General features: G+C 41.9%; 1 protein-coding gene across 4 annotated transcripts in view; it reads left to right on the top strand.

Moving 5' to 3' along the window:
* tapt1a (transmembrane anterior posterior transformation 1a) overlaps positions 1 to 26,687 on the top strand; it is a 112,666-nt gene that overhangs the window by 16,812 nt on the left and 69,167 nt on the right. For 3 of the 4 annotated variants that reach the window (XM_060927296.1, XM_060927298.1, XM_060927299.1), the window contains exons 3-4: positions 3,514 to 3,632; positions 23,568 to 23,730. In XM_060927296.1, the coding sequence (XP_060783279.1) occupies positions 3,514 to 3,632; positions 23,568 to 23,730 (282 nt within the window). The remainder of the gene's footprint in view (positions 1 to 3,513; positions 3,633 to 23,567; positions 23,731 to 26,687) is intronic. The other variant, XM_060927297.1, reaches the window with a different exon arrangement.

Here is a 26,687-nt window from a genome sequence, read left to right on the forward strand (position 1 = left end):
CTGGATGTGTCCTCCTTAGATGTGCTGCCCCCCCAGCACACCACGGTGTAAAACAGGACACTGGCGACCACAGACTGACAGAACATCCACAGGAGTTTCCTGCAGATGTTAAAGGACCGCAGCCTCCTCCTAAGAAAGTATAGCCTGCTCTGTCCTTTCCTGTATGTGATTTGGTGTTGCAAGTCCAGTCCAGCTTGCTGTCCAGCCACAGCCTGAGGTACTTGTAGGAATCCACAGCCTCCACCTCGACTCCCTCGATCAGAACTGGTCGTGACCTTGGTCTGGACCTCCCAAAGTCAATGACCAGCTCCTTGGTCTTTGAGGTATTGAGCTGCAGATGGTTCTTGTTGCACCACACAGCAAAGTCCCTCACCAGGCTCCTATACTCCTCTTTGTCATCACTGATACACCCAACGATGGCTGCGTCATCGGCAAACTTCTGAATGTGACACAGCTCCGAGTTGTAGCAGAAGTCTGCTGTGTACAGGGTGACCAGAAGAGGGGCCAGCACCGTGCCCTGGGGTGCTCCGGTGCTGCTAATCACAGTGTCAGACGTGATGTCCTTCAGCCTGACGTACTGCGGCCTGTCGGTGAGGTAGCTGGAGATCCAGGTGACCAGGCAGGGGTCCACTCACATCCTGTTCAGTTTGTCCTGAAGCAAAAGGGGCTGGATGGTGTTGAAGACACTCGAGAAGTCCAAGAAGAGGATCCTCACTGTGCCATTTCCCTTATCCAGATGCGAGTGGGCTCGGTGTAGCAGGTAGAGGATGGCGTCTTCCACACCGACACCTGCCCGGTATGCAAACTGCAGACAGTCCTGGGCATGTTGTACCTGGGGTCTGAGGAGGCTGAGGAAGAGCCGCTCCAACGTCTTCATCAGATGTGAAGTGAGTGCCACCGGTCAGAAGTTGTTCAGCTCACTGGGCCGATTCTTTTTGGGAACTGGAATGATACATGATGTCTTCCAGAGGGTGGGCACTCTCCCCAGCTGCAGGCTAAGGTTGAAGATGCGTTGGAGTGGTTCACCCAGTTCAGCAGCACAGGTCTTCAGTAGTCAGGGATACACCTTGTCCAGGCCTGCTGCTTTCCTGGGGTGAAGCTTCCTCAGTTGGCCTGTGACCTGGTCTGCAGTAATGCATGGAGGAGTCTGTGTTGAGGAGAGGGCTGCTGTGATGACTGGGGGGAGGTGTGTTGAGGGAAGAAGGAGGGATGGCTGCAGTGAGGAAGAGGGTGGGGGGACGTGGACTGGTTGAACCGATTGAAAAAGTCATTTGCCCTCTCCACTGTGTCCCCCCACTGTCCATTAGCAGACGCTTTTATCCAGAGTGGCGTACAACATACTCAGAGCAGCCTGGGGAGCAGTTGGGGGTTAGATGCCTCGCTTAAGGGCACTTCAGCTATTCCTGCTGGTCCAGTGAATCGAACCAGCGACCTTTTGGGTCTCAAAGCTGCTTCTCTAACCATTAGACCATGGCTTCCCCATTACCACTTATTACCACTAGATGGAGCAGTGGATCCAAGAACGGACTCATAACCAGCTCAAGCCTCAAGATGATTATTATTATTCGTTATCGTTTCTTTTTTCCCCGTATTCTTCCTGTTTTTGATGCTGGAAAATCCGTATGTGTGAAATATGAGGTAACTATGAATGTCGCTGAAATTTGATTTGGCTGCTTTTTGGCATCGTGTGAGCTTTAGTTTAGTTTCGATAAATGAAGTGTCCTTGTGATTTAATATTGATCATCACAATTTCCTGTAACTGATTTGATTATTGGTGGATCTGCACTTGAATATCAGCGAACTTACCAAAAGCTGATTAAAGAGATGTATTTAAATAATATTGGCTGGCGTTGAGTGGTATATCGGATATATTGCATTCAGCTAGCATGAGTTGAAGACGCGTAGCTGAATGGAGTATATCTGATATACAATGGAAAAAGCCATTATTATTATTATTATTATTATTATCCATACACATTCCTTTCGGGTGTTCAACACGTCTTTTGTCTTTCTAAATTCTCTCAAAATCTTTATTTAACGAAGCAAACCTGGCGGCCATGTACGTTTACAAATTGTCCCCATCGCCCGCTAGCGCGGAAGTTTTACGTCTCCGACGTATGACGTCATGACAACCATGCAATATCGTAAACCATATTCAACGCTCATTCTCCATTGGGTAGAGTGGCGTAATACACGTAGGATAAGCGATATGCGAACGATATTGCATGCTAATATTTTAAGTTCGTTTCTTAGACAAGGATATTTTTTAAGCTTGTTACCTCGTTAACAGTTTCGGCGAGAATCTCCCGCCTTCTTCAGAAACAGTCACCAGATGTCGAGTGGTGACGTGCCTTATCAGCTGATGTTGCGTTACGGAGGCGTGAACGTCCCGCCCAATTTGACAGGTAGTTCACGCCTCCTGCTGTCAGGTCGCTCCTCCAGGTGTGCGACAGTGCATACGCTCCCTCATCCCGGTTCATCGTCCTCTGTGCCCGCTTGCGTATCTCCACTGCCTCTAAAATCCAACGCTGGAATCTATTTTCTTCAGCGCGAATGACTCTGGCCTCTTCCCAATTCATTATGTGATTTTGCCGTTTGCAGTGGTCTGAAATGGCTGATTTTAGGTTTTCTTGGTGTGCTTTTTCTTTTTCGGATCTTGTGAGTCTTCTTGTTGTTTCTTTTTCACATTCTATTTGGTGTTCTTTCCTTCGAGTATGGACCTCCGACAGCTGCTAGTTCACCCCAAAGACAAAATACAACTGGACAGTAAATGCAACGTCATCTATGAAATCCCTTGCCGTTCATGTAATAAAGTCTATATTGGTGAAACGGGCAGATGCTTCCATACTCGAAGGAAAGAACACCAAATAGAATGTGAAAAAGAAACAACAAGAAGACTCGCAAGATCCGAAAAAGAAAAAGCACACCAAGAAAACCTAAAATCAGCCATTTCAGACCACTGCAAACGGCAAAATCACATAATGAATTGGGAAGAGGCCAGAGTCATTCGCGCTGAAGAAAATAGATTCCAGCGTTGGATTTTAGAGGCAGTGGAGATACGCAAGCGGGCGCAGAGGACGATGAACCGGGACGAGGGAGCGTATGCACTGTCGCACACCTGGAGTGCCGTCCTGGAGGAGCGACCTGACAGCAGGAGGCGTGAACTACCTGTCAAATTGGGCGGGACGTTCACGCCTCCGTAACGCAACATCAGCTGATAAGGCACGTCACCACTCGACATCTGGTGACTGTTTCTGAAGAAGGCGGGAGATTCTCGCCGAAACTGTTAACGAGGTAACAAGCTTAAAAAATATCCTTGTCTAAGAAACGAACTTAAAATATTTGTAATAGTTAGACATAATGAACATCCACGAGATATTGCATGCTGTCGAACCAAATGAATGAAACCTGCTAGAAGGGAATAGAACACATGTTGTTATTCCATCGAAAAAGTGTCCTGGATGTTTATGAATAATGATAATGTTTCTGTTCTTTTGTTCTCTCTCAACGCAGCTCATGATGTTCGGCTGCTTCCTGTGCCTGGACGCGTTCCTCTACGTGTTCACTTTGCTGCCCCTCCGCACCCTGCTCGCCTTCCTGAGACTGCTGACTATCCCCTGCTGTAGCCTCGGGTATATATATATATACACACACACACACACACACACACACACAAAGGCTGTAACGTTTACACTTGCATGCTTTGCACTGCAGCTTATAATGATTGATGACTTTCAGAAACACGCTTTGAAATATCTCCTAAACGAATTATTTATTATTATTTTAAATTCGTAATTTTATGCTTGTAAGGTCTAATATTTTCTTTTTTCCTCGCCATATTCTTTGTCAGGGCACACGTGTGCCCGTACTGCAGAAGGAGCAGGTAGGCTGCAATGATGATCCATAAATTCATTCATTCATTCATTCATTCATGTTCTGACTCGTCCGTCAGTTTGCTCAAGTTTTTGCAGGGATCCCAGACGTCCGCTATTTAGCGGAATTCCGCTATTTTTCTAGCCAAAGTGTTTTTTTTTTGTTTTTTTTTAAATCTCTTGTATATCCGTTAAAAATGTTTTGTTTAAGTAAAATGACCAGCAGAATACGTTCTGATTTGGTTTGCTTGTTTAGCGATGTTTGTTTGTCAGCTTCGTTTGTTCTCGTTGACATTCGGGAACACTCGGAAGTTAAATTGATGTAAAGACTGTAAAGACTGTACGCGATAGAACGAGAAAACAATATGGCTGCGCCCATTTGCTAGAAAATGTGTTTTAACTCCGTTCGTGCTTTTGTTTCTAATGCGTTGAACTTAATTCAATATGCAGGGCTGTGAAATTTCCGCAGATTCTGTCGCGAAAAATATCATCTTCACAAAACGTCTATTTTTGCATTAAAAATCATTGGGGGGGGTCTAGGCGGTTTTAATCGCCTTGCACGAGACCGGCGGCTCAATACAGCCGGACTCGCGGAGTTTTCTGCCAGCTGAGCGTGGAACACGTCTTGACTGCGAATGACAGAGCTAAAAATAGCTATTGCGTGACCTGGCACCGCGTACAGGGTGCAAGATCAGACATAGTTAAGATGCCATCAAAAAGGAAAGCTAAGGAGGTGTTTGAGAGAGATGCAAAGAGGGCTAGAAAAGAACACACAGACAGACTGAAGGAAAAGATGAAAAAGAAGAAGTTTGCAAAACTGAAAGAGATGGTGTTAAAGAAAAGAAAATTAAAAGACTTTCATTAGATGCTGTTTGACAGACTATGAACATTTTGTAAATAGCTTTAATAGAGGAATGCAAATACTATAGAACTAATAACTAATAGCCTTACTGAAAGATGAATTGAAAGAAATAGCTGGGAGTGATGCAAAGAGGAATAGACGGAGCCAGAAGTAAAAGAAAAGATGTAAATAATATAGTAGATAAGAAACATTAGTTTTTTTCAACTTTTGCTCTGTAGACAAGAGGCATTGTGACAGATTCTTGGAAAAAGCCAGGACATAATACAAGAATTAAGTGTAATTTGGAAGACAACAGGTATCTCTCAAATATTGAGCATGATTTTTCACAAAGTCATTTTGAAAGGCCTATCAAAGTTTTCTTTTATTAGCATTTCTTTAAATTGTTATTTACACATTTTTTTTTTTTTACTTTTATTCTGATTAAGAGATAAAATACATAGGCACTTATTAGATATTTCAAGGTATTTTACATGGGTCTTTCATTTTAAAAGAGAAAACTGTTGATAGGTATTTTATATGGCAAAATGAAAACCAAGACTAGTCAAATATTTACTTGTTGAGATCAATTTTTTACTTGCAGGAAATGCTCAGAATACACCATATAACACCTAAAATGGCTTGGTGTCCAGCTTATGCTGGGGGGCTGTGCCCCCCAGACCCCCCCTTTTCCTCGGATTTCTTAGGCTACGTTCACACTGCAGGCTGAAGTGACTCAAATCCGATCTTTTCGCCCATATGTGACCTGTATCCGATCTTTTATTGACAATATGAACGACACAGATCCGAATTTTTCAAATCCGACCCAGGCCGTTTGGATACGTGGTCCTAATTCCGATTCCTATCCGCTCTTTTCATATGCGACTTCAGTCGGAACCGCCAGGTCGCATTCATCCGACTTACACGTCATCAACAAGCCACAAACGTCACTATTCTGCGCTGAAGTCAGCGGCGGGTCTCTCAAAAAAAGTTACAACAACATGGCGCATAATCACGGGCGCAGATAGAGGGTGGGACTCGTCCCACCCAGATTTAAATTCACCTCGCTCGGTCCCCCCCACTTATAGGGAGGAAAAAACGTCTATGCTGTCTTTCTTTGCATAAAGCAAACCTCACGGAAAAATCAAAAGACTAATTACCATTCGGTTTATTGAGGTGCACAGCAGTGTATACATAGTTGCAACAACTCACATAAAACAAAACAAAGACTGATATTCGGTTGGTTGAGCTGCGCAGACTGCACAGGTTGCGAGCTCGAGCTTGGTTGCTATGGTAACCCACAACGAGTTTGACAGGCATATCGGGGTTGGGGTTGGTTTGCTGGCAGCTTTGTCCCCCCCAGTTTTTTGTCCCCCCCCAGTTCAAAAAACGTATCTGCGCCCCTGCGCATGACATCAATGCGAGGGACGCTTCGGGCTGTGAAGGTTCTGAATCTTCTCAATGGAAGGACGCAGAGGTTAGGGAGCTGATTTCCATTTGGGGGGATGCAGCTATTCAAGCTAGATTGGATGGGTCATACCGCAACCGGGCGGTTTTACTTCCGTAAACACTGGCCATGCTCACTGCGTGTGACGTCGTCGTATCCTGCAATGCGCATGCGGAACACTTTTAGGTCGCTTTTCGTTCATACGGAGGATCACATACAAGTCGCATATATTTGTTAATGTGAACGACCTCACAAAAAAATCGGATTTCACAAAAAAATCGGAATTGAGCATTAAGCTTTGCAGTGTGAACGTAGCGTTATTTACCATTTCACAGCCCTGAATGTGTCGTGGAAAAAAGATATCGTCCATAAAAGAGATAGCGGAACAGTGTCCGGGTTAGAAGAAGTATATTCTTCAAAGCTACATTTTCATCTAATTTTTTATAAATAACAATTTTTTTTTTTTGCCACTTATGTCATTGATTACAAAATATGCCGTCAAATAGATACACATTATTGTTAAATTCTGTTGCTTTTCTATGTTAAATCTATGTAAAAAATGTGTTCTATAGCATCTTTTAAATGTTAAAGTCTCAACAGCTTCAGGGGGCTTGCAGCGCCCTTGACCCCTGCTGATAGTTTCTTACATTCCTCTATTTTTTTTTCAATTACTGCTGGGATCCCTGTTTTTGCTCTTCGTCAATTATTTTGACGTTTAATTACGAGTACGATGAGGATGTTTTTACAAGTCAATATGCTCAAAGCCCCATGTGATGTCACTCCATAGACAACAAGAACCGAAACCTCATGGTGCTTTCTGCTACGCCTGTGCAAGTGTGGCTTTTTTTTTTTCCTTTTTTCCCCTCCCCCGAGGCTCTGTTGTGGGGTTTTTGTTTATCCTCAGGCAGCGTGAAGCTCTTCCACACCCCATTTCTGCTTGCAGGCTTATTTCTCACCTTTGTGCTTGTTTCACACCTTCTGAGCTCCACCGTGCATGCACTTTACACACCGGATACACCGACAACAGCAATAGCGTTTTCAGAAGCACGCGGCGTCTCTAACCTTGTAAAGGTTAGTAAACAGGTCTTGTTTAAAAAAAAAAATCCTGTCGTTAAAGGCAACATGATGATCTTCAGAACAAAGATCTTGTAAGTTCTAGGCAATACATAAAGAAAAATGTTCCTTGGTTATACAGCGTCATAAATATTACACGCTATCCAGTCCAATAGTGAGCACGGTATTTTAAGGTACTACGTAAGGTGTACAGGGTAAGTGTGCTAAACCCATGGGTTAAAGTTTTCCGTCGTGTGACGGATTTCCGTCAGCTGAACTCTCCCAAGGCCAAATGTGAGGTCGGTGCTGATCCGAGGAGAATTAAAATGACGGGTGGTTGGGTAGAGATTGGGTTAGAACACTGTGTTGCAACACCATCAACTATCAGCAGGGTTTATTTAACTTTTTTGTTTTCGAGCCGTGCTTTGTGTCGTTCATTTCCTATGATTGATCATGTTTAAACGTTCGCTGTCTACGGTGCGGCATTAAAAAAAACATGCGCTGTCAAAATTGGCAAAATACATTCCCATGTGCTCGGCGTGCTTGTGTCTAGGGCTGTGCGATATATCGAATATACTCAATATATCGCGAAAATTCTGTGTGCGATACATAAAATTATTATATCGTAACTATTGAGTATTTTATGGTCATCTTCCGACTTGCGTTTGTTTAAAACCTTTCCAGGTGGTTTTCTCCCTGTCCCTCAGGCAGTAACGTGAGAGGCTGCCTAAGGGTAAAGAAAACAATAACGTCACGCACTCGCCAACCAATCCCGGGCGACATCTCGGTGCTGAAAGGAACTTCCAGGAAGATTTTCTAGTTTCGGTTGTGTTGCCAGATTGAGCGGTTTTAAGTGCATTTTGGCGGGTTTTGAACATATTTTGAGCTGGAAAACGTCAGCAGTATCTGGCAACACTGCCGGCGGGAAGATTTCCTGGTTCCGGTTTACAGCGCTGACTCAGTTCGTGCAATCGCTGGTGTTGCATAGGCTACCGTGTAAGCTCTGTCAATTTCAGCGACAAATTACAGTGGTGCTTGAAAGTTTGCGAACGCTTCAGAATTTTCTATATTTCTGCATAAATATGACCTAAAACATCATCAGATTTTCACACAAGTCCTAAAAGTAGATAAAGAGAACCCAGTTAAACAAATGAGACAAAAATATTATACTTGGTCATTTATTTATTGAGGAAAATGATCCAATATTACATATCTGTGAGTGGCAAAAGTATGTGAACCTTTGCTTTCAGTATCTGGTGTGACCCCCTTGTGCAGCAATGACTGCAACTAAATATTTCCGGTAACTGTTGATCAGTCCTGCACACCGGCTTGGAGGAATTTTAGCCCATTCCTCCGGACAGAACAGCTTCAACTCAGAGATGTTGGTGGGTTTCCTCACATGAACTGCTCGCTTCAGGTCCTTCCACAACATTTTGATTGGATTACGGTCAGGACTTTGACTTGGCCATTCCAAAACATTAACTTTATTCTTCTTTAACCATTCTTTGGTAGAACGACTTGTGTGTTTAGGGTCGTTGTCTTGCTGCATGACCCACCTTCTCTTGAGATTCAGTTCATGGACAGATGTCCTGACATTTTCCTTTAGAATTCGCTGGTATAATTCAGAATTCATTGCTCCATCAATGATGGCAAGCTGTCCTGGCCCAGATGCAGCAAAATAGGCCCAAACCATGATACTACCACCACCATGTTTCACAGATGGGATAAGGTTCTTATGCTGGAATGCAGTGTTTTCCTTTCTCCAAACATAACGCTTCTCATTTAAACCAAATAGTTCTATTTTGGTCTCATCCATCCACAAAATATTTTTCCAATGGCCTTCTGGCTTGTCCGCATGATCTTTAGCAAACTGCAGACGAGCAGCAATGTTCTTTTTGGAGAGCTGTGGTTTTCTCCTTGCAACCCTGCCATGCACACCATTGTTGTTCAGTGTTCTCCTGATGGTGGACTCATGAACATTAACATTAGCCAACATGAGCGAAGCCTTCAGTTGCTTAGAAGTTACCCTGGGGTCCTTTGTGACCTCACCGACTATTACACGCCTTGCTCTTGGAGTGATCTTAGTTGGTCGACCACTCCTGGGGAGGGTAACAATGGTCTTGAATTTCCTCCATTTGTACACAATCTGTCTGATTGTGGATTGTTGGAGTCCAAACTCTTTAGAGATGGTTTTGTAACCTTTTCCAGCCTGATGAGCATCAACAACGCTTTTTCTGAGGTCCTCAGAAATCTCCTTTGTTTGTGCCATGATACACTTCCACAAACGTGTTGTGAAGATCAGACTTTGATAGATCCCTGTTCTTTAAATAAAACAGGGTGCCCACTCACACCTGATTGTCATCCCATTGATTGAAAACACCTGACTCTAATTTCACCTTCAAACTAACTGCTAATCCTAGAGGTTCACATACTTTTGCCACTCACAGATATGTAATATTGGATCATTTTCCTCAATAAATAAATGACCAAGTACAATATTTTTGTCTCATTTGTTTAACTGGGTTCTCTTTATCTACTTTTAGGACTTGTGTGAAAATCTGATTATGTTTTAGGTCATATTTATGCAGAAATACAGAAAATTCTAAAGGGTTCACAAACTTTCAAGCACCACTGTACTTCCTAAAAGAACTAGTAAGGGGTCAGTCAACTGGCATTTTTTGGATATCGCGAGGAGGACGTGGAACAGCAAATGCCAGTTTGTAAAGTGTGCAAAAAAAAAAACTGTCATCACGAAAGGCAGCAGCACTACAAATATGTTCCATCACCTGAAACTCACCCGGTACAGTATGCAGAGTCTCTTAAACTCCGAACTACTTGCCCACGAGCTAAAACCCCCCCACAAACTAAACAAATGACCATTGCGGCCTCGTTCTCCAAAGCCCCCCATATGAGAAACCGAGTCAGAGATGGAGAGCTATAACGGATGCAATCACTCACTTCATTGCCGAAGACATGATCCCAATTAGTATAGTGGAAAAACCAGGCTTCCAAAAATTACCAAACACACTCGATCCCAAATATGAGTTGCCTGGTCGCAGACATTTTACAGAGAAGTCAATACCGTAATTATACACATCTGACGCTACGTTCACACTGCAAGGCTTAATGCTCAATTCCAATTTTTTTTGTGAAATCCGATTTTTTTGTGAGGTCGTTCACATTAACAAATATATGCGACTTGTATGTGATCCTCAGTATGAACGAAAAGCGACCTAAAAGTGTTCCGCATGCGCATTGCAGGATACGACGACGTCACACGCAGTGAGCATGGCCAGTGTTTACGGAAGTAAAACCGCCCGGTTGCGGTATGACCCATCCAATCTAGCTTGAATAGCTGCATCCCCCCAAATGGAAATCAGCTCCCTAACCTCTGCGTCCTTCCATTGAGAAGATTCAGAACCTTCACAGCCCGAAGCGTCCCTCGCATTGATGTCATGCGCAGGGGCGCAGATACGTTTTTTGAACTGGGGGGGACAAAAAACTGGGGGGGACAAAGCTGCCAGCAAACCAACCCCAACCCCGATATGCCTGTCAAACTCGTTGTGGGTTACCATAGCAACCAAGCTCGAGCTCGCAACCTGTGCAGTCTGCGCAGCTCAACCAACCGAATATCAGTCTTTGTTTTGTTTTATGTGAGTTGTTGCAACTATGTATACACTGCTGTGCACCTCAATAAACCGAATGGTAATTAGTCTTTTGATTTTTCCGTGAGGTTTGCTTTATGCAAAGAAAGACAGCATAGACGTTTTTTCCTCCCTATAAGTGGGGGGGACCGAACGAAGTGAATTTAAATCTGGGTGGGGCGAGTCCCACCCTCTATCTGCGCCCGTGATTATGCACCATGTTGTTGTAACTTTTTTTGAGAGACCCGCCGCCTACTTCAGCGCAGAATAGTGACGTTTGTGGCTTGTTGATGACGTGTAAGTCGGATGAATGCGACCTGGCGGTTCAGACTGAAGTCGCATATGAAAAGAGCGGATAGGAATCGGAATTAGGACCACATATCCAAACGGCCTGGGTCGGATTTGAAAAAAATCGGATCTGTGTCATTCATGTTGTCAATAAAAGATCGGATACAGGTCACATATGGGCGAAAAGATCGGATTTGAGTCACTTCAGCCTGCAGTGTGAACGTAGCCTGAGAGGCAGAGCCAGAAAACATTCAGTTCAAAAGTATGCAAAGAGGAAAATGATGTTTTGCAGATCTCTCTCTTCTCTCCCTCAATCTCTCTCTCTATTGTGAATGTTCCAGTGGTTCTCAGTAGTCAGGTTAATAGCTTGGAGATCTATTTTTTAAATAATTTAATGAATGAGCACTTTTCTTATTGAGGCTAAATGTCTTCCTCAGTGTTGAGCTTGCGCTTTATTGGTTTGAGCTCTGAGCAGCTCTGTATTGTGTTGCCCCTTTGTTGCAATTTTCAAGATTGTTTTTGCAGTTTGTGCCACATCTTTGTTGAATAAAAAGAGTCTTATTTCAACTCAATTGTGATTAATCACCAACATGACAATTTAAAATGTGTTGTTGAAAACCACCTGTAAAGTTAACCAAGAATGTTATTTATTTAATCTGCAGGGATTGTAGTGAAAACAGCAAAGAGTAAAAGTTAGATTTCATGGGGTCCTTTAGAGGAGATTTAAATATATCGAGATATATATCGTATATTGTGAAATGGAGAAAATGTATCGGGATATTCATTTTTTTTCCCATATCGCACAGCCCTACTTGTGTCTGACCATTTCGGTTTTGTATTAAATTAAATCTTGCCAAAATGACTTAGTTCAAACCTGGACATATAGAAATAGAGCAAAAAAAAAAACGAAAAATAAACCCCGGAAAGCCCGCTCCTCTGCTTCAGCCAGACTTGAAGACCCGACGGTGCAATGCTTGCAGACTGTCAGAAGTAATTAGACCGAAATTTATAGCTAACAAATCAGCAGACGCCCCAACAATTATTATTTTCGTTAGGCCAATGTGTAAGGTATGTTAGAACCGTGCCTTATAGCCTACGTTATATCACAATTTAAAGGCCGTTTGAGGAGTTAGAGGCTGCGAGCGCAATGATGTTCCGACATGCGCTAAACTTTATTCCCTGAAAATCATACACCAGCGTTCAATGCCCCAAACAGTCAAAATGTCTCGAAGACTACGGTTAAATAATAATCATAGCCTACTAAGTTAAATTACGTCAAAACATCTGTTTCTGGCCTAGGAAATGATGGAGGAAAATGAGAACGAACGCAGCCAACTTCACGCGATCTTTTAGGTAACTTAACACTCGTGTTGGCCACAATATTTCTCTTAATAAAATCTTGAATTGTTTTTGAAGTCGTATTCAACACAAAGTAAGGTCAAATTATAATTTTAATGTAAGCGAAGATCCAAACTTTTTTTTCTATATTGACGTCGAGCACAGAGGAGCATGTCATTCTGCTTTCGGTTTCGGCAGCATGGATGCGCTTTACATGAAAGAAGGCACTGATGTGTCTGCCATCGATAAAGGTGTAAAAAACAAGTGGAGGTGGGCTTGGCTGTACGAAATAGGTGAAAACGGAAAGCCAAGTTCATGGTGCAAAAAACTAAACGTTCCAGGCGCTTGCATTTGTGTGGTTTGCCACAAAAAAATAATATACGGAAGCAATGGAAAGAGAGTGCAATAAATTGAATATATTAATCCATTAATTAATTGATAATAAAGTTATCAGTTCTAAGTTTGTTTTTTTTTTAAAGATATTTTTTGGGGCTTTTTTCACCTCCATTGGACAGGACAGCGCAGAGACGGGAAATGAGCGGGAGAGAGAGACGGGGAGGGACCGGGAAATGACCTCGGGTCGGAATCGAACCCGGGTCCCCGGACCCACGGTATGGCGCCCTATTCACCTGAGCCACGACGCCCCCAGTTCTAAGTTAACCATTCTCAGAATTTCATCGAAATCCACCCATAACCCCCCCCCTCGTAAATTTTAAGTCAAATAATTTTTTTTTGCTTTAATCCATGGCTAAACCGTACGTAGTCCATTTTATAATTTGAAAAAAAATCAGTCCATGTAATATGTACAGTATATCGGTGCCAATATTTGTGTGAGATATCAGTTAGGGTTATTATTCCAGACTCGTCCAATTATTACATCAGTGAAGTGCAGGGTATTTCTTTATCACGGACGCTGACTATTTTGGATTCGCGCACATCACAATCTTGAGCTCGCACCATCATTCGTTCACCATTTTGAACGTTCACACCTGAAAAGCTCAGGGTGTGTGATAAACACTGTCGCCGAGAGTTGTACGTAATGTAGTGCAGAGCATCTGGGATAAAGGACGATACAGGAGCGTCTCCAGGAATTTTTTTGTTTTTTTCCTTGGGGGGGAAGGATATTAAAGTCTGATACAATACCCTCCATAATTAATAATTGAGGCATGCTAAAGCTTTTTTCGACTTTCCGTTTCCGGTTGAGAGTACGTCGTGCGCGTTCTGGCTGCCGCTTCTCACCAGAGCTTTTTTTATTTTATTTTTTTCTTTTTCTATTTTCATTTTATTTTTTTTTCCTGTGTTTGTGTAGTTTGATGTTGTTTGAGTGTTTTGTCCGCTGGTTGTGGTGTAGCTCCGGACCCAGTTTTGGGCGTCGGTTCCCTCCAGGCCTTGGTTCGCTGTGGGTGATGCCTGTGCTCCTAGCTGTGGACTGCAGTGAGCTCGTTGCTCATTTTTACATCATGGTTGTCCAGTGCTCTGCGCTTTAGTGTTTGACGTGATGTTCCGAGCGATGTTGCTCGGTGGTGTCACGGCGGCTGTGCAGGCGGTTTGGGACACACCAGCGCTCTGTGTGGCGGTGCTTCTGTGCTCGCTTTGTGGTCCATGGTGTGGTGTTTGAGCGATGTTGTTGACGGCGGCGGTGCTGGAGATGTGGGACTCGTTTTCGTGCGCCTTTTGGTGGGACTGTGGCTGCTACACCACTGGAATGACATCTTGACCCCTACTTGGTGGACTTTTTATTTATTTTTTATTTTTTTCCTTGTCTATAATTGTAAAGCCTCCTTGGGGTTTCTTGAAAGGCGCTATATAAATTTAACTTTATTATAATTATTGGTACCCCTTGTAAAGTTTTTTTTTTTTTTAAAAATCACCTTTTGGTGAAGTCGCTTCATCTCGCACTGAAAAAAAATCCAGCCTTTTAATTGAAATAAATGTATTCAGAGAAAAACAAATTCCTCATCGAGAATCATTTTCAACAAAAAAAAAAAAACACATGCCACTATTATTGGCACCGCTGGAAATGATAGTGAACGCAATGTACACTACCGTTCAAAAGTTTGGGGTCACTTTGAAATGTCCTTATTTTTGAAAGAAAAGCACTGTTCTTTTCAATGAAGATCACTTTAAACTAATCAGAAATCCACTCTATACATTGCTAATGTGGTAAATGACTATTCTAGCTGCAAATGTCTGGTTTTTGGTGCAACATCTCCATAGGTGTATAGAGGCCCATTTCCAGCAACTCTCACTCCAGTGTTCTAATGGTACAATGTGTTTGCTCATTGCCTCAGAAGGCTAATGGATGATTAGAAAACCCTTGTACAATCATGTTAGCACAGCTGAAAACAGTTGAGCTCTTTAGAGAAGCTATAAAACTGACCTTCCTTTGAGCAGATTGAGTTTCTGGAGCATCACATTTGTGGGGTCGATTAAATGCTCAAAATGGCCAGAAAAATGTCTTGACTATATTTTCTATTCATTTTACAACTTATGGTGGTAAATAAAAGTGTGACTTTTCGTGGAAAACACTAAATTGTCTGGGTGACCCCAAACTTTTGAACGGTAGTGTACCTGAAGCTTGTTTCCCATTTAAATTGTACAGTATGTTTGAGTTGATTAGTGTGTGTAGGAACTTTCAAGCTGTAATCCACGACTTCCTGATTAACTGGGGAATAAATATGAGGTGACGCAGAGACCAAATTCCCTCAACGTCAACACGGGAAAGATAAAAGAACACACACAAACCATATGACGGAGAAGTGTGTTGATCTTCATATGTTAGGAATGGTGATAAATAGGCTAGCTACTCGTGGTTTTATTTTTTTTTTTTAATGCCCATTTCTACTGTTAGGGCGATTTAATAATATTTTTTTTAAAAAGTGGACTGGAACTGGTACAAATTTGCCTGGACGAGGACCCAAGTTTATTTTGTCCCCGTGTACAGTGAGGCGGAGGATAAGGGAGGCAAAACTTGAAAGACTCCAATCAAATAAAAAAAATGTACAATTTAAATTGGGAAAACACGCCAGTTACAATGAGTTCACTATCATTTCCAGGGGAGCCAATAATATTGGCACGTGTTTTTGTCAAAAATAATTGTTTCTTGGGAGATTTTGTTTTTCTCTGAAGAAATTTTTCAATTAAAGGTTGGATTTTCTTTTTCTATTTTCTTTGTTCCCCACCATGAGATGAAGCGGCATCACCATAAGGTGGATTTTTTTTTAAATAAATAACCTTTTTTTTTTTTAAATTAATCTTTAAAAGGGGTGCCAATAATTGTGGAGGGCACTGCACGTTTAGGTCTTCAGCAGGATTCTTGTGACTGACAGCATTTTGGTCACTAGTCCTGAACTATTTCTAGTGTTTTAAAGATGAAGATTCTGTTCATTCTATAATATTCCACATTATTCTATCCACGTTCACTGGATATGAGCAGTCGAGCGCTCTGATTGGCTACTCTACTGCTAGGATATCAGCTCGTATGCTGTGAGTAGAGAAAAACAAAATGGCAAAGCGTGTTGCCGAACTGACCAAGGACGAAATAAAATAAAAACTCTTCTCAAAGTCTGAAGCTTAATTTTTTTTTTTTTTGAATTTTACTACACGTGTGTGTAATTTGTTGTTCAGACTAGCACTCCGTTCAGACTGCAACCTGAAACGACCCATATCCGATTTGTTGTGAAATCCGATTTTTTTGTTAGGCCGTTCACATTACCAATTATATGAGACTTGTATGCGATCTCCAATATGAACGGAAAACGACCCAAAAGTGTCCGCATGCGCAAATTGACACGTAATAAGCACATCTACGTAATACGTAAACAAACAAAAAAGCGCACTCTTCAAGTTCAATGATTTCTTTTTTGTTTGTTTGTTTAATTATCTGGTTAGTGTTAAAGTGTGAGGTCTCGTGTGTGTTTTTGTTTCTGAACTGAAATGAAAACGTGTAGCCTGGTAACGAGGGTTGACTCCTAAATGTCTCTCTAATTTCTATATAAGTGCACTACATGTTACTAGGAAGTAATGGATTTTTAAACTCTATATAGTGCACTCGAGCTTCAGTAGGCAGTCATTTGGGATACGGCCGCTGTATTACCAAACTCTTAATTCAGGCTTAATAATTTGCACATATTTATTTCGTCATATTAATAAACTTTTTCTACATTTTTATAAATATTTATTTAGATTGTTTATAGCCAGCTGAATTCTGCAACTTCTCTCAGCGCTGGCTCAAGGTGCAGAAACACCAGTGCAGTTTGCTATGGAGATGAGGCGAGACCTGGCGATGTGGTTTTTGTGGCGGCGGCGGCACTCGCACAATAATCTGATTAATGTGGGCAGCAGACTAATGAGACCGAAGGTGTCAAATTACTGGAAATTTCCAGAACAATCTTATCTTGTAATACAAGATGGTTTAAGTTATAAATCAGTTATAGAAACTGTTTTATTTAATCAGGCTAACAGATCAACATCCAGGTCCCTACCAAATCCACCATTAGCTTGATCAAGTCTATAAAAGTCTATTTAAATTCTGAAAACTGTACAAATGTTGTTGTTTTCCACCAAAGAGGCGGGATTAGCCAACGCAGAATAGTGACGTTTGTCTCTTGTTGATGACGTGTAGGTCGCATGAATGCGACCTGTCCGGTCAGACTGCAGTCGCATGTGAAAATATCGGATATGCATCGGAATTAGGCCCACATATCCAAGCGGCCTGGGTCGCATGTGAAAAAATCGGATCTGTGTCGTTCAGATTGTCAATAACAAATCGGATACAGGTCGCATATGGGCAAAAAAATCGGATATGGGTCGTTTCAGGGTGCAGTCTGAACGTAGTCTAGATGAAGTCAATTCTAGTCAACCGCACTGAGAAATGCAGTCGTTTTGTTTTAACGGATATCAAAAGATCGGATGAAGTGAGGAGGTCCGTGTGAGCCGGCTTTTTAATCCCGTTCCCGTCCACTCCCGAAGAAATTCCTCTCCTGGTTATTTATATTGTCCTTTAAAGCGAAATAAAGTCCATTGTGACACTGTGGTGTTCTGTCAAACGGCGTTGTCTGAAAGGGTGTTTACAGAGCCGTGGGTTGCACATCACTGTCCAATTCCATTCAGCTACAGTGGTGCTTGAAAGTTTGTGAACCCTTTAGAATTTTCTATATTTCTGCATAAATATGACCCAAAACAACATCAGATTTTCGCACAAGTCCTAAAAGTAGATAAAGAGAACCCAGTTAAACAAATGAGACACAAATATTCTACTAGGTCATTTATTTATTGAGGAAAATGATCCAATATTACATATCTGTGAGTGGCAAAAGTATGTGAACCTCTAGGATTAGCAGTTAATTTGAAGGTGAAATTAGAGTCAGGTGTTTTCAATCAATGGGATGACAATCAGGTGTGAGTGGGCACCCTGTTTTATTTAAAGAACAGGGATCTATCAAAGTCTGATCTTCACAACACATGTTTGTGGAAGTGTATCATGGCACGAACAAAGGAGATTTCTGAGGACCTCAGAAAAAGCGTTGTTGATGCTCATCAGGCTGGAAAAGGTTACAAAACCATCTCTAAAGAGTTTGGACTCCACCAATCCACAGTCAGACAGATTGTGTACAAATGGAGGAAATTCAAGACCATTGTTACCCTCCCCAGGAGTGGTCGACCAACAAAGATCATTCCAAGAGCAAGGCGTGTAATAGTCGGCGAGGTCACAAAGGACCCCAGGGTAACTTCTCAGCAACTGAAGGCCTCTCTCACATTGGCTAATGTTAATGTTCATGAGTCCACCATCAGGAGAACACTGAACAACAATGGTGTGCATGGCAGGGTTGCAAGGAGAAAGCCACTGCTCTCCAAAAAGAACATTGCTGCTCGTCTGCAGTTTGCTAAAGATCACGTGGACAAGCCAGAAGGCTATTGGAAAAATGTTTTGTGGAGGGATGAGACCAAAATAGAACTTTTTGGTTTAAATGAGAAGTGTTATGTTTGGAGAAAGGAAAACACTGCATTCCAGCATAAGAACCTTATCCCATCTGTGAAACATGGTGGTGGTAGTATCATGGTTTGGGCCTGTTTTGCTGCATCTGGGCCAGGACAGGACGGCTTGCCATCATTGATGGAACAATGAATTCTGAATTATACCAGCGAATTCTAAAGGAAAATGTCAGGGCATCTGTCCATGAACTTAGGCCCTGTCCACACGGCAACGGATTCAGGTGAATCTGATAAAATTGTTTATCATTTCGGCCTGGCGTCCACACGGCACCGGCGTTTTGGGTGCCCCAAAACGAAATCCTTTGAGAATGGGTTCCAGAGTGGAAAGATCTGGCAACGGCGCCATTGCGAAGTCGTCTGGATGAGTAGAACGGATTTGTTTACGATGATGTCACAACCACATGTGCTTCACGCCGGGTAGAAGTGTAACGAACTCGATGCGAGTTGTCAACAAATCCTATAACTTGGTTCATGAAACGCGCTTACAAAATATTTTCACTGTGAATATTTATTGTGTAATGGTGCAAAGAGAGAGAGAGAGAATAGCCCTTAGGGCAGAGTCAATCCCGCCAGCAAAAATAGGGGGGGAAAAAAAGGAGCGATCTCACCTCTTCAGATGTTGGTTTAAGTCCTACAATACATTCCTCAAAAAGGGCGTAGAAGAACAAATTAATCCATCAACGTGTAGCATTCAATTTATTCCGGACCATTAAAGACGCCGCCTTCCGCGTAGAATCATACGTCATCTTCGCCGCCATATTGGATGGGTCAAAGCGGAGAATAAAGATGCCTCATTCATGTGCTGCGTTTAACTGTACCAACAGGTTTACCGTCCAAACAAGATCACAAACGGGATTACCTTTCACAGATGAGACTGGAAAAATACTTTTCATTGTATTTGGTCATTATAACGTAATTTTACGAACAGATTTTTCTGACTTTGTGGCTAATATGAAGTCTCGCGCATAATAGTTTATGTGCATGCGTCCTTACTTCTTCTATTGTTGTGGTGTCTCCGATGGGACCGTCTTACAGCGCACCTAGAGGTGTGGCATGTGTATTGCATCGTTTTCAGCAAGCGTTGCGTTGCCATATGGACCTGATATTTTACTGATCCGTTGCCCATGTGGACGCGATTTTTATTTTTTTTTAAATCTCGTTGCCGTTGTCGTGTGGATGTAGCCTTAATCTCAAGAGAAGGTGGGTCATGCAGCGAGACAACGACCCTAAGCACACAAGTCGTTCTACCAAAGAATGGTTAAAGAAGAATAAAGTTAATGTTTTGGAATGGCCAAGTCAAAGTCCTGACCTTAATCCAACCGAAATGTTGTGGAAGGACCTGAAGCGAGCAGTTCATGTGAGGAAACCCACCAACATCCCAGAGTTGAAGCTGTTCTGTACGGAGGAACGGGCTAAAATTCCTCCAAGCCGGTGTGCAGGACTGATCAACAGTTACCGCAAACGTTTAGTTGCAGTTATTGCTGCACAAGGGGGTCACACCAGATACTGAAAGCAAAGGTTCACATACTTTTGCCACTCACAGATATGTAATACTGGATCATTTTCTTCAATAAATAAAATGACCAAGTATAATATTTCTGTCTCATTTGTTTAACTGGGTTCTCTTTATCTACTTTTAGGACTTGTGTGAAAATCTGATGATGTTTTAGGTCATATTTATGCAGAAATATAGAGAATTCTAAAGGGTTCACAAACTTTCAAGCACCACTGTAGATTAGAGGCGGATCAAGACTCTTTACTGGAATGATGCTGATCCCAGACCTGAACATGAAGGGAAAAAAACCCCGATGTTCCAAATGTTGTTTCAGTATTGAGCTGGGCACTTTGAGTTTCAGATTCAACCATCAGCTCGTCCAATCAAGTGCATCTTGATTGGACGAGCTGATTAACACTTCGTCCATCTTTAAATGGTACACTTATTATTTTGCACTTTTATTACACCGATGTATTACTTCTGTAGTGAACGGTGCATCTTAAAAGTTATTTATAGCCTGTGTATGACTGTTCATTGACGTTCCGATCGACATGTTCTTTGCTGCACTGAATAAAACACAACGTAAAAGGATCAGTGTCCTGAAACCGTGCTTTAACCATGGAATAGATGATTTTATTTGACTACTGTCCTGAATTACTCTTAAAATAAGCAACCATGCAACTCCTACTGCATACAAGATAAAATCCCAAGTAGTAAAGGACCTGGGTTAGATACTGTATGTACGCACGTAATTTAGGAGAGGATAACTCAACTCAACTGTTCTAGGCTAATTTGAACTCAAGAAATAACTTTCGATGTGTGCCAAAATCGCTATCCAGGGCGAACAGGCGGAAAATGACCAATCCAAGATGGCTGCCAGTAGCCATATTGAAAATTTTTGAACCACTCACCACAGTAGTATGTGCAATACCTCTTTTTATGGGTTTTTGGGGATGGGGAATCCATTAATGACATCATTTTCATGATTGAAGGAAAAAGGAACAAACTATGGTCAAGGGCAAAGTAAAAAAAAAATAAAATAAAATTGGCCAGAATTGCAGTTTCACAGAAAACATGAGAAAAACAGAATAACCCTATGTCAAACATGGTATTGGGAGACCTACAGTGGTGTTTAAAAGTTTGTGAACCCTTTAGAATTTTCTATATTTCTGCATAAATGTGACCGAAAACATCATCAGGTTTTCACACAAGTCCTAAAAGTAGATAAAGAGAACCCAGTTAAACAAATGAGACACAAATATTATACTTGGTCATTTATTTATTGAGGAAAATGATCCAATATTACATATCTGTGAGTGGCAAAAGTATGTGAACCTCTAGGATTAGCAGTTAATTTGAAGGTGAAATTAGAGTCAGATGTTTTCAATCAATGGGATGACAATCAGGTGTGAGTGGGCACCCTGTTTTATTTAAAGAACAGGGATCTATCAAAGTCTGATCTTCACAACACATGTTTGTGGAAGTGTATCATGTCACGAACAAAGGAGATTTCTGAGGACCTCAGAAAAAGCGTTGCTGATGCTCATCAGGCTGGAAAAGGTTACAAAACCATCTCTAAAGAGTTTGGACTCCACCAATCCACAGTCAGACAGATTGTGTACAAATGGAGGAAATTCAAGACCATTGTTACCCTCCCCAGGAGTGGTCGACCAACAAAGATCACTCCAAGAGCAAGGTGTGTAATAGTCAGCGAGGTCACAAAGGACCCCAGGGGAACTTCTAAGCAGCTGAAGGCCTCTCTCACATTGGCTAATGTTCATGAGTCCACCATCAGGAGATCACTGAACAACAATGGTGTGCATGGCAGGGTTGCAAGGAGAAAGCCACTGCTTTCCAAAAAGAACATTGCTGCTTGTCTGCGGTTTGCTAAAGATCACATGGACAAGCCAGAAGGCTATTGGAAAAATGTTTTGTGGACGGATGAGACCAAAATAGAACTTTTTGGTTTAAATGAGCAGCGTTATGTTTGGAGAAAGGAAAACACTGCATTCCAGCATAAGAACCTTATCCCATCTGTGAAACATGGTGGTGGTAGTATCATGGTTTGGGCCTGTTTTGCTGCATCTGGGCCAGAACGGCTTGCCATCATCGATGGAACAATGAATTCTGAATTATACCAGCGAATTCTAAAGGAAAATGTCAGGACATCTGTCCATGAACTGCATCTCAAGAGAAGGTGGGTCATGCAGCAAGACAACGACCCTAAGCACACAAGTCGTTCTACCAAAGAATGGTTAAAGAAGAATAAAGTTAATGTTTTGGAATGGCCAAGTCAAAGTCCTGACCTTAATCCAATGGAAATGTTGTGGAAGGTCCTGAAGCGAGCAGTTCATGTGAGGAAACCCACCAACATCCCAGAGTTGAAGCTGTTCTGTACGGAGGAATGGGCTAAAATTCCTCCAAGCCGGTGTGCAGGACTGATCAACAGTTACCACAAACATTTAGTTGCAGTTATTGCTGCACAAGGGGGTCACACCAGATACTGAAAGCGAAGGTTCACATACTTTTGCCACTCACAGATATGTAATATTGGATCATTTTCCTCAATAAATAAATGACCTAGTAGAATATTTGTGTCTCATTTGTTTAACTGGGTTCTCTTTATCTACTTTTAGGACTTGTGTGAAAATCTGATGTTGTTTTAGGTCATATTTATGCAGAAATATAGAGAATTCTAAAGGGTTCACAAACTTTCAAGCACCACTGTACTGTATGCACATAATTTAGGAGAGTATAAGAGAGCAAGCATTTGCTTCATGTAAAGAAATTGTATTTTCAGACATACTGTTACGATCAATGACTTTTGTTAACTTAAAGTGAAAAATACAAAACAAAACTTTGTTACTTTACTAGGCAGCGATATCTTGAGAGCCTAAATGTTTAAAAGCCAACAATACAACTTTTAACATCACTTTATTACTGTTTGTGTCACATAAACCAGGGTCAGGAATATGAAGAGTAACACAATAATAATAATAATAATACCGTAATACTGGCGGCCATCTTGGATTGGTAATTTTCAGGCTGTTCGCCCCGGATAGCGATTTTGTCGCACATCCCACGTTATTCCTTGGGGTCAAATTAGCCTAGAACACTTGAGTTATCCTCTCCTAAATTATGTGCCGACATGTCTAAGCCAGGTCCTAGACTTAAAGCATGAAATTCAGATTCATGAAAGTGACCTAAATGATCAAATTCGCAGCGATAGAACATTCCTTAGGGATTTTTATCCGCAGTAAAAACAAGAGACTTTTTTTCCGCACGTCACAGCCGTGTAATCTCGGCTCCCGAAATAGCGGTGAAGCGAAACCCTTTGCCTTTTTCTTCTCAGTGTGATGAATGATCTCCGAGCAGAGTGAAGCGACTGATATGAATCTCCTTCGAGCCCTTTTGTTTTCTCTGCGCGCCATCTGTTCACTACAGAGGCAGCTGAAACGCCGCCTGCATGACGATCGTGTTCTGTGCTACGTTCCATGTGTCATTTCTGTCCAACGTTTGTAAAAGTGTGTCGTTGATGAATGGTGTTGTTCAGCGTATGGAACGTGTGTGTGTTTTTTTTTTTTTTTTTCTCTCTCAGCAGCTCTCGGTTCCTGCAGCCAGCCCAGGTGTGTGACCTGCTGAAGGGGCTGATCATGGTGCTGTGCTGCTCCATGATGCATTACGTGGATTACGCCATGATGTACCACCTAATCCGAGGACAATCCGTCATCAAACTCTACATCATCTACAACATGCTGGAGGTAGGCACTGGGTAAAATGTCCCGGTGTGATCGTTTAGGAATAGAACACCGGTGTAATCAGGGCTTTGAACCAGAATTTGTTTCCTATTGGTTCGTTCCGAACAGAAACGGAATTTTAACGTTTCCGGTTTTGGGTTCCACCATTAAATAAACGTTCCCGAACCGGTTAGAACAAAAAAATTTCGTTCCCGGAACGGTTAATTACGTTCCCTGTCAGCTGTTTAACAAATGGCTATAAAATTATGTCTCTGTCTCATCCAGCTTAAGCCAAATGTAGGCTAATTCTATTACAACCTTCATTAAATAAGACAAGAAATAATTCAAAACAATTATTATTTCAAATGTTGGCGATTTGGATTCTCAGTATGTCTTCCCATCTACACAAACAGAAAAAGTGCCAAAAATGAAAGATAATTCGTTTAGTGTGTTACCAAAGGCTAGTTTAGGCCCTATGCATTGATAGGCTAACAGAGGTTAACGTCATTTAATGTTCGCGAGCCTCTCATTAACGTGGACAAATATATTGATATCGTGTTTGAAATTGACGTTCTTGAATAACGATAGACTGCAATATTTACCTCTTATTTAAGATGTGCAGACGTGATAGTAGTCCACCCTCCCGCTCTCTACATTCAGTCAGCGAACGTCACACAGGAAGTGAACCCCAGCGGGTCATAGAAACTTGCGCAGGAGAAGAATGACTTTTTTTATTTGTAGGCTACGGAAACTTTGAGGAACGAAATAAAAACCGGTATTAACCGGTTACCATTATTTTTAATAAGCGTTTCTGTTCCGGAACATAAATAATAATAAAGTTTCTGGTTTCGTTTCTGTTCTATGTGAAATAGAAAAAGTTCCCGGTTTTCGTTCCTTGAACCGGTTCAAAGCCCTGGGTGTAATTAACAGCTATTCCATGAAATTGAGTCCTACATTCCCCCCCCCTCCATATATGGCATTGTGAAGTACCAGAGCATCTCACATATACCGTACACTACCGTTCAAAAGTTTGGGGTCACCCAGACAATTGTGTGTTTTCCATGAAAAGTCACACTTTTATTCACCACCATAAGTTGTAAAATGAATAGAAAATCTAGTCAAGACATTTTTCTGGCCATTTTGAGCATTTCATCGACCCCACAAATGTGATGCTCCAGAAACTCAATCTGCTCAAAGGAAGGTCAGTTTTATAGCTTCTCTAAAGAGCTCAACTGTTTTCAGCTGTGCTAACATGATTGTACAAGGGTTTTCTAATCATCCATTAGCCTTCTGAGGCAATGAGCAAACACATTGTACCATTAGAACACTGGAGTGAGAGTTGCTGGAAATGGGCCTCTATACACCTATGGAGATATTGCACCAAAAACCAGACATTTGCAGCTAGAATAGTCATTTACCACATTAGCAATGTATAGAGTGGATTTCTGATTAGTTTAAAGTAATCTTGATTGAAAAGAACAGTGCTTTTCTTTCAAAAATCAGGGATGCAAACACAACCACGGTCAAAAAAGAGTAAGGTAGCGCGGCGACGCGGACCCCCACCACCACCACACACACAAAATATCAGTCAGACAACAGTTTCAACAAAACAGAACATTTATTAATTACTATTATTTATTAATTCAGTTCCCAATCCATCTTCAGTTCCCCACCCCAAAGTCAGTCCATCTTTACTCCTTTTTCTTCCTTTTCTTTGCCACTTCCTGAAGTTTGTGTAGTGCCTTGGATGTATGCACCACGAACTCATATAACACACACATGGGTTACACATTACCATTTGATCACTCGATGTTCTAAAATAGCAGCTAGTCGGGTGCTAACGGTTAGCATTTTAACTAAGCCAGACAGCCACAAGCTTTAATAAGACCAATTCTTGCACGTATAGAACGGTATTACGGCACTTAAATATTATCTAGGAACAAAAAACAATAGTCATTAACCCGTGTAGACACTACGTTGAGAACATATACAGTCATCATGCAACTCCTCAAATAACATTTACGTTTTTCAGGCGTTTTTTACCCCAAGGATAGGTCATGGCTAATATGGTTAGATGAAGGAGGCTAGGTTACGAGAGACAAAGTTAATATATATATGTGCACAATTATTTTAACACTTACGCTTTGATTGTAGACGAGTAAATGACTTCCACTTCAACGCTGATCGTTTACTCCCAGTCACCGAGGCTCCAAAGAAACACACACTAGTAGATGAAATTCAGCAAGTTGATAAATGAACACACCTATCTGAGGAAAAGCCCGGGAGTCACGTTCCTTAGCAACCAGACTGCCCAGCCATCGGTTCCATCCACTGACAGTGTAGCAGCTAGCAGTTTGTAACGGAACGCTGTTGAATATTATAACAGCAGCCAGCAGCTACACTGTCAATCTTAGGCAGCTGGGCCATAGAAGGTTCACGCTGCGCTACACGCTACACGTTCACGTGAAGAACTGGACCCTGGGCCATTAAACTTCATGCTTGGATGTTCACGTGTTGCGTCTGTTCTACTTTGACTGAGTAACCAACAATATGGACTCTTCGGATGACGACGATTGCCTCATTCTGCTTTGACTGAGACAGAGGAAGAGAAAAAGGAACAGAATTTGGAGCCGAGAACACTTCCTTCTGAGAGAAACCCGTGGTGAATTTCACCGAACATTCTATAATCTGCTTGACAATCCCGATGAAGAACTATTTTTCAATTATACCATTCAATTATATTTTTTCTGAAGTTTTCCCCTGAAAGCATAGAGTTATCTCCCTAGACCCGTTCTGATTGGCTGGCGCGGCGGTGACCGCATGCATTGACTGGAATTTCCATCTTCACGCCTAGAAAAAAGTGTGCATGTTCATTTCTCGCTTCACGCGTGAAGTGTGCAGCGTGCAACGTGAACGCCGTTCTATGGCCCAGAGCAAGTCATGCTACGTTTGTCCACTTTTCTTTACACGCGTGTAGCGTG

Source organism: Neoarius graeffei, chromosome 8 (assembly GCF_027579695.1).
Source record: "Neoarius graeffei isolate fNeoGra1 chromosome 8, fNeoGra1.pri, whole genome shotgun sequence".
Classification (NCBI taxonomy): domain Eukaryota; kingdom Metazoa; phylum Chordata; class Actinopteri; order Siluriformes; family Ariidae; genus Neoarius; species Neoarius graeffei.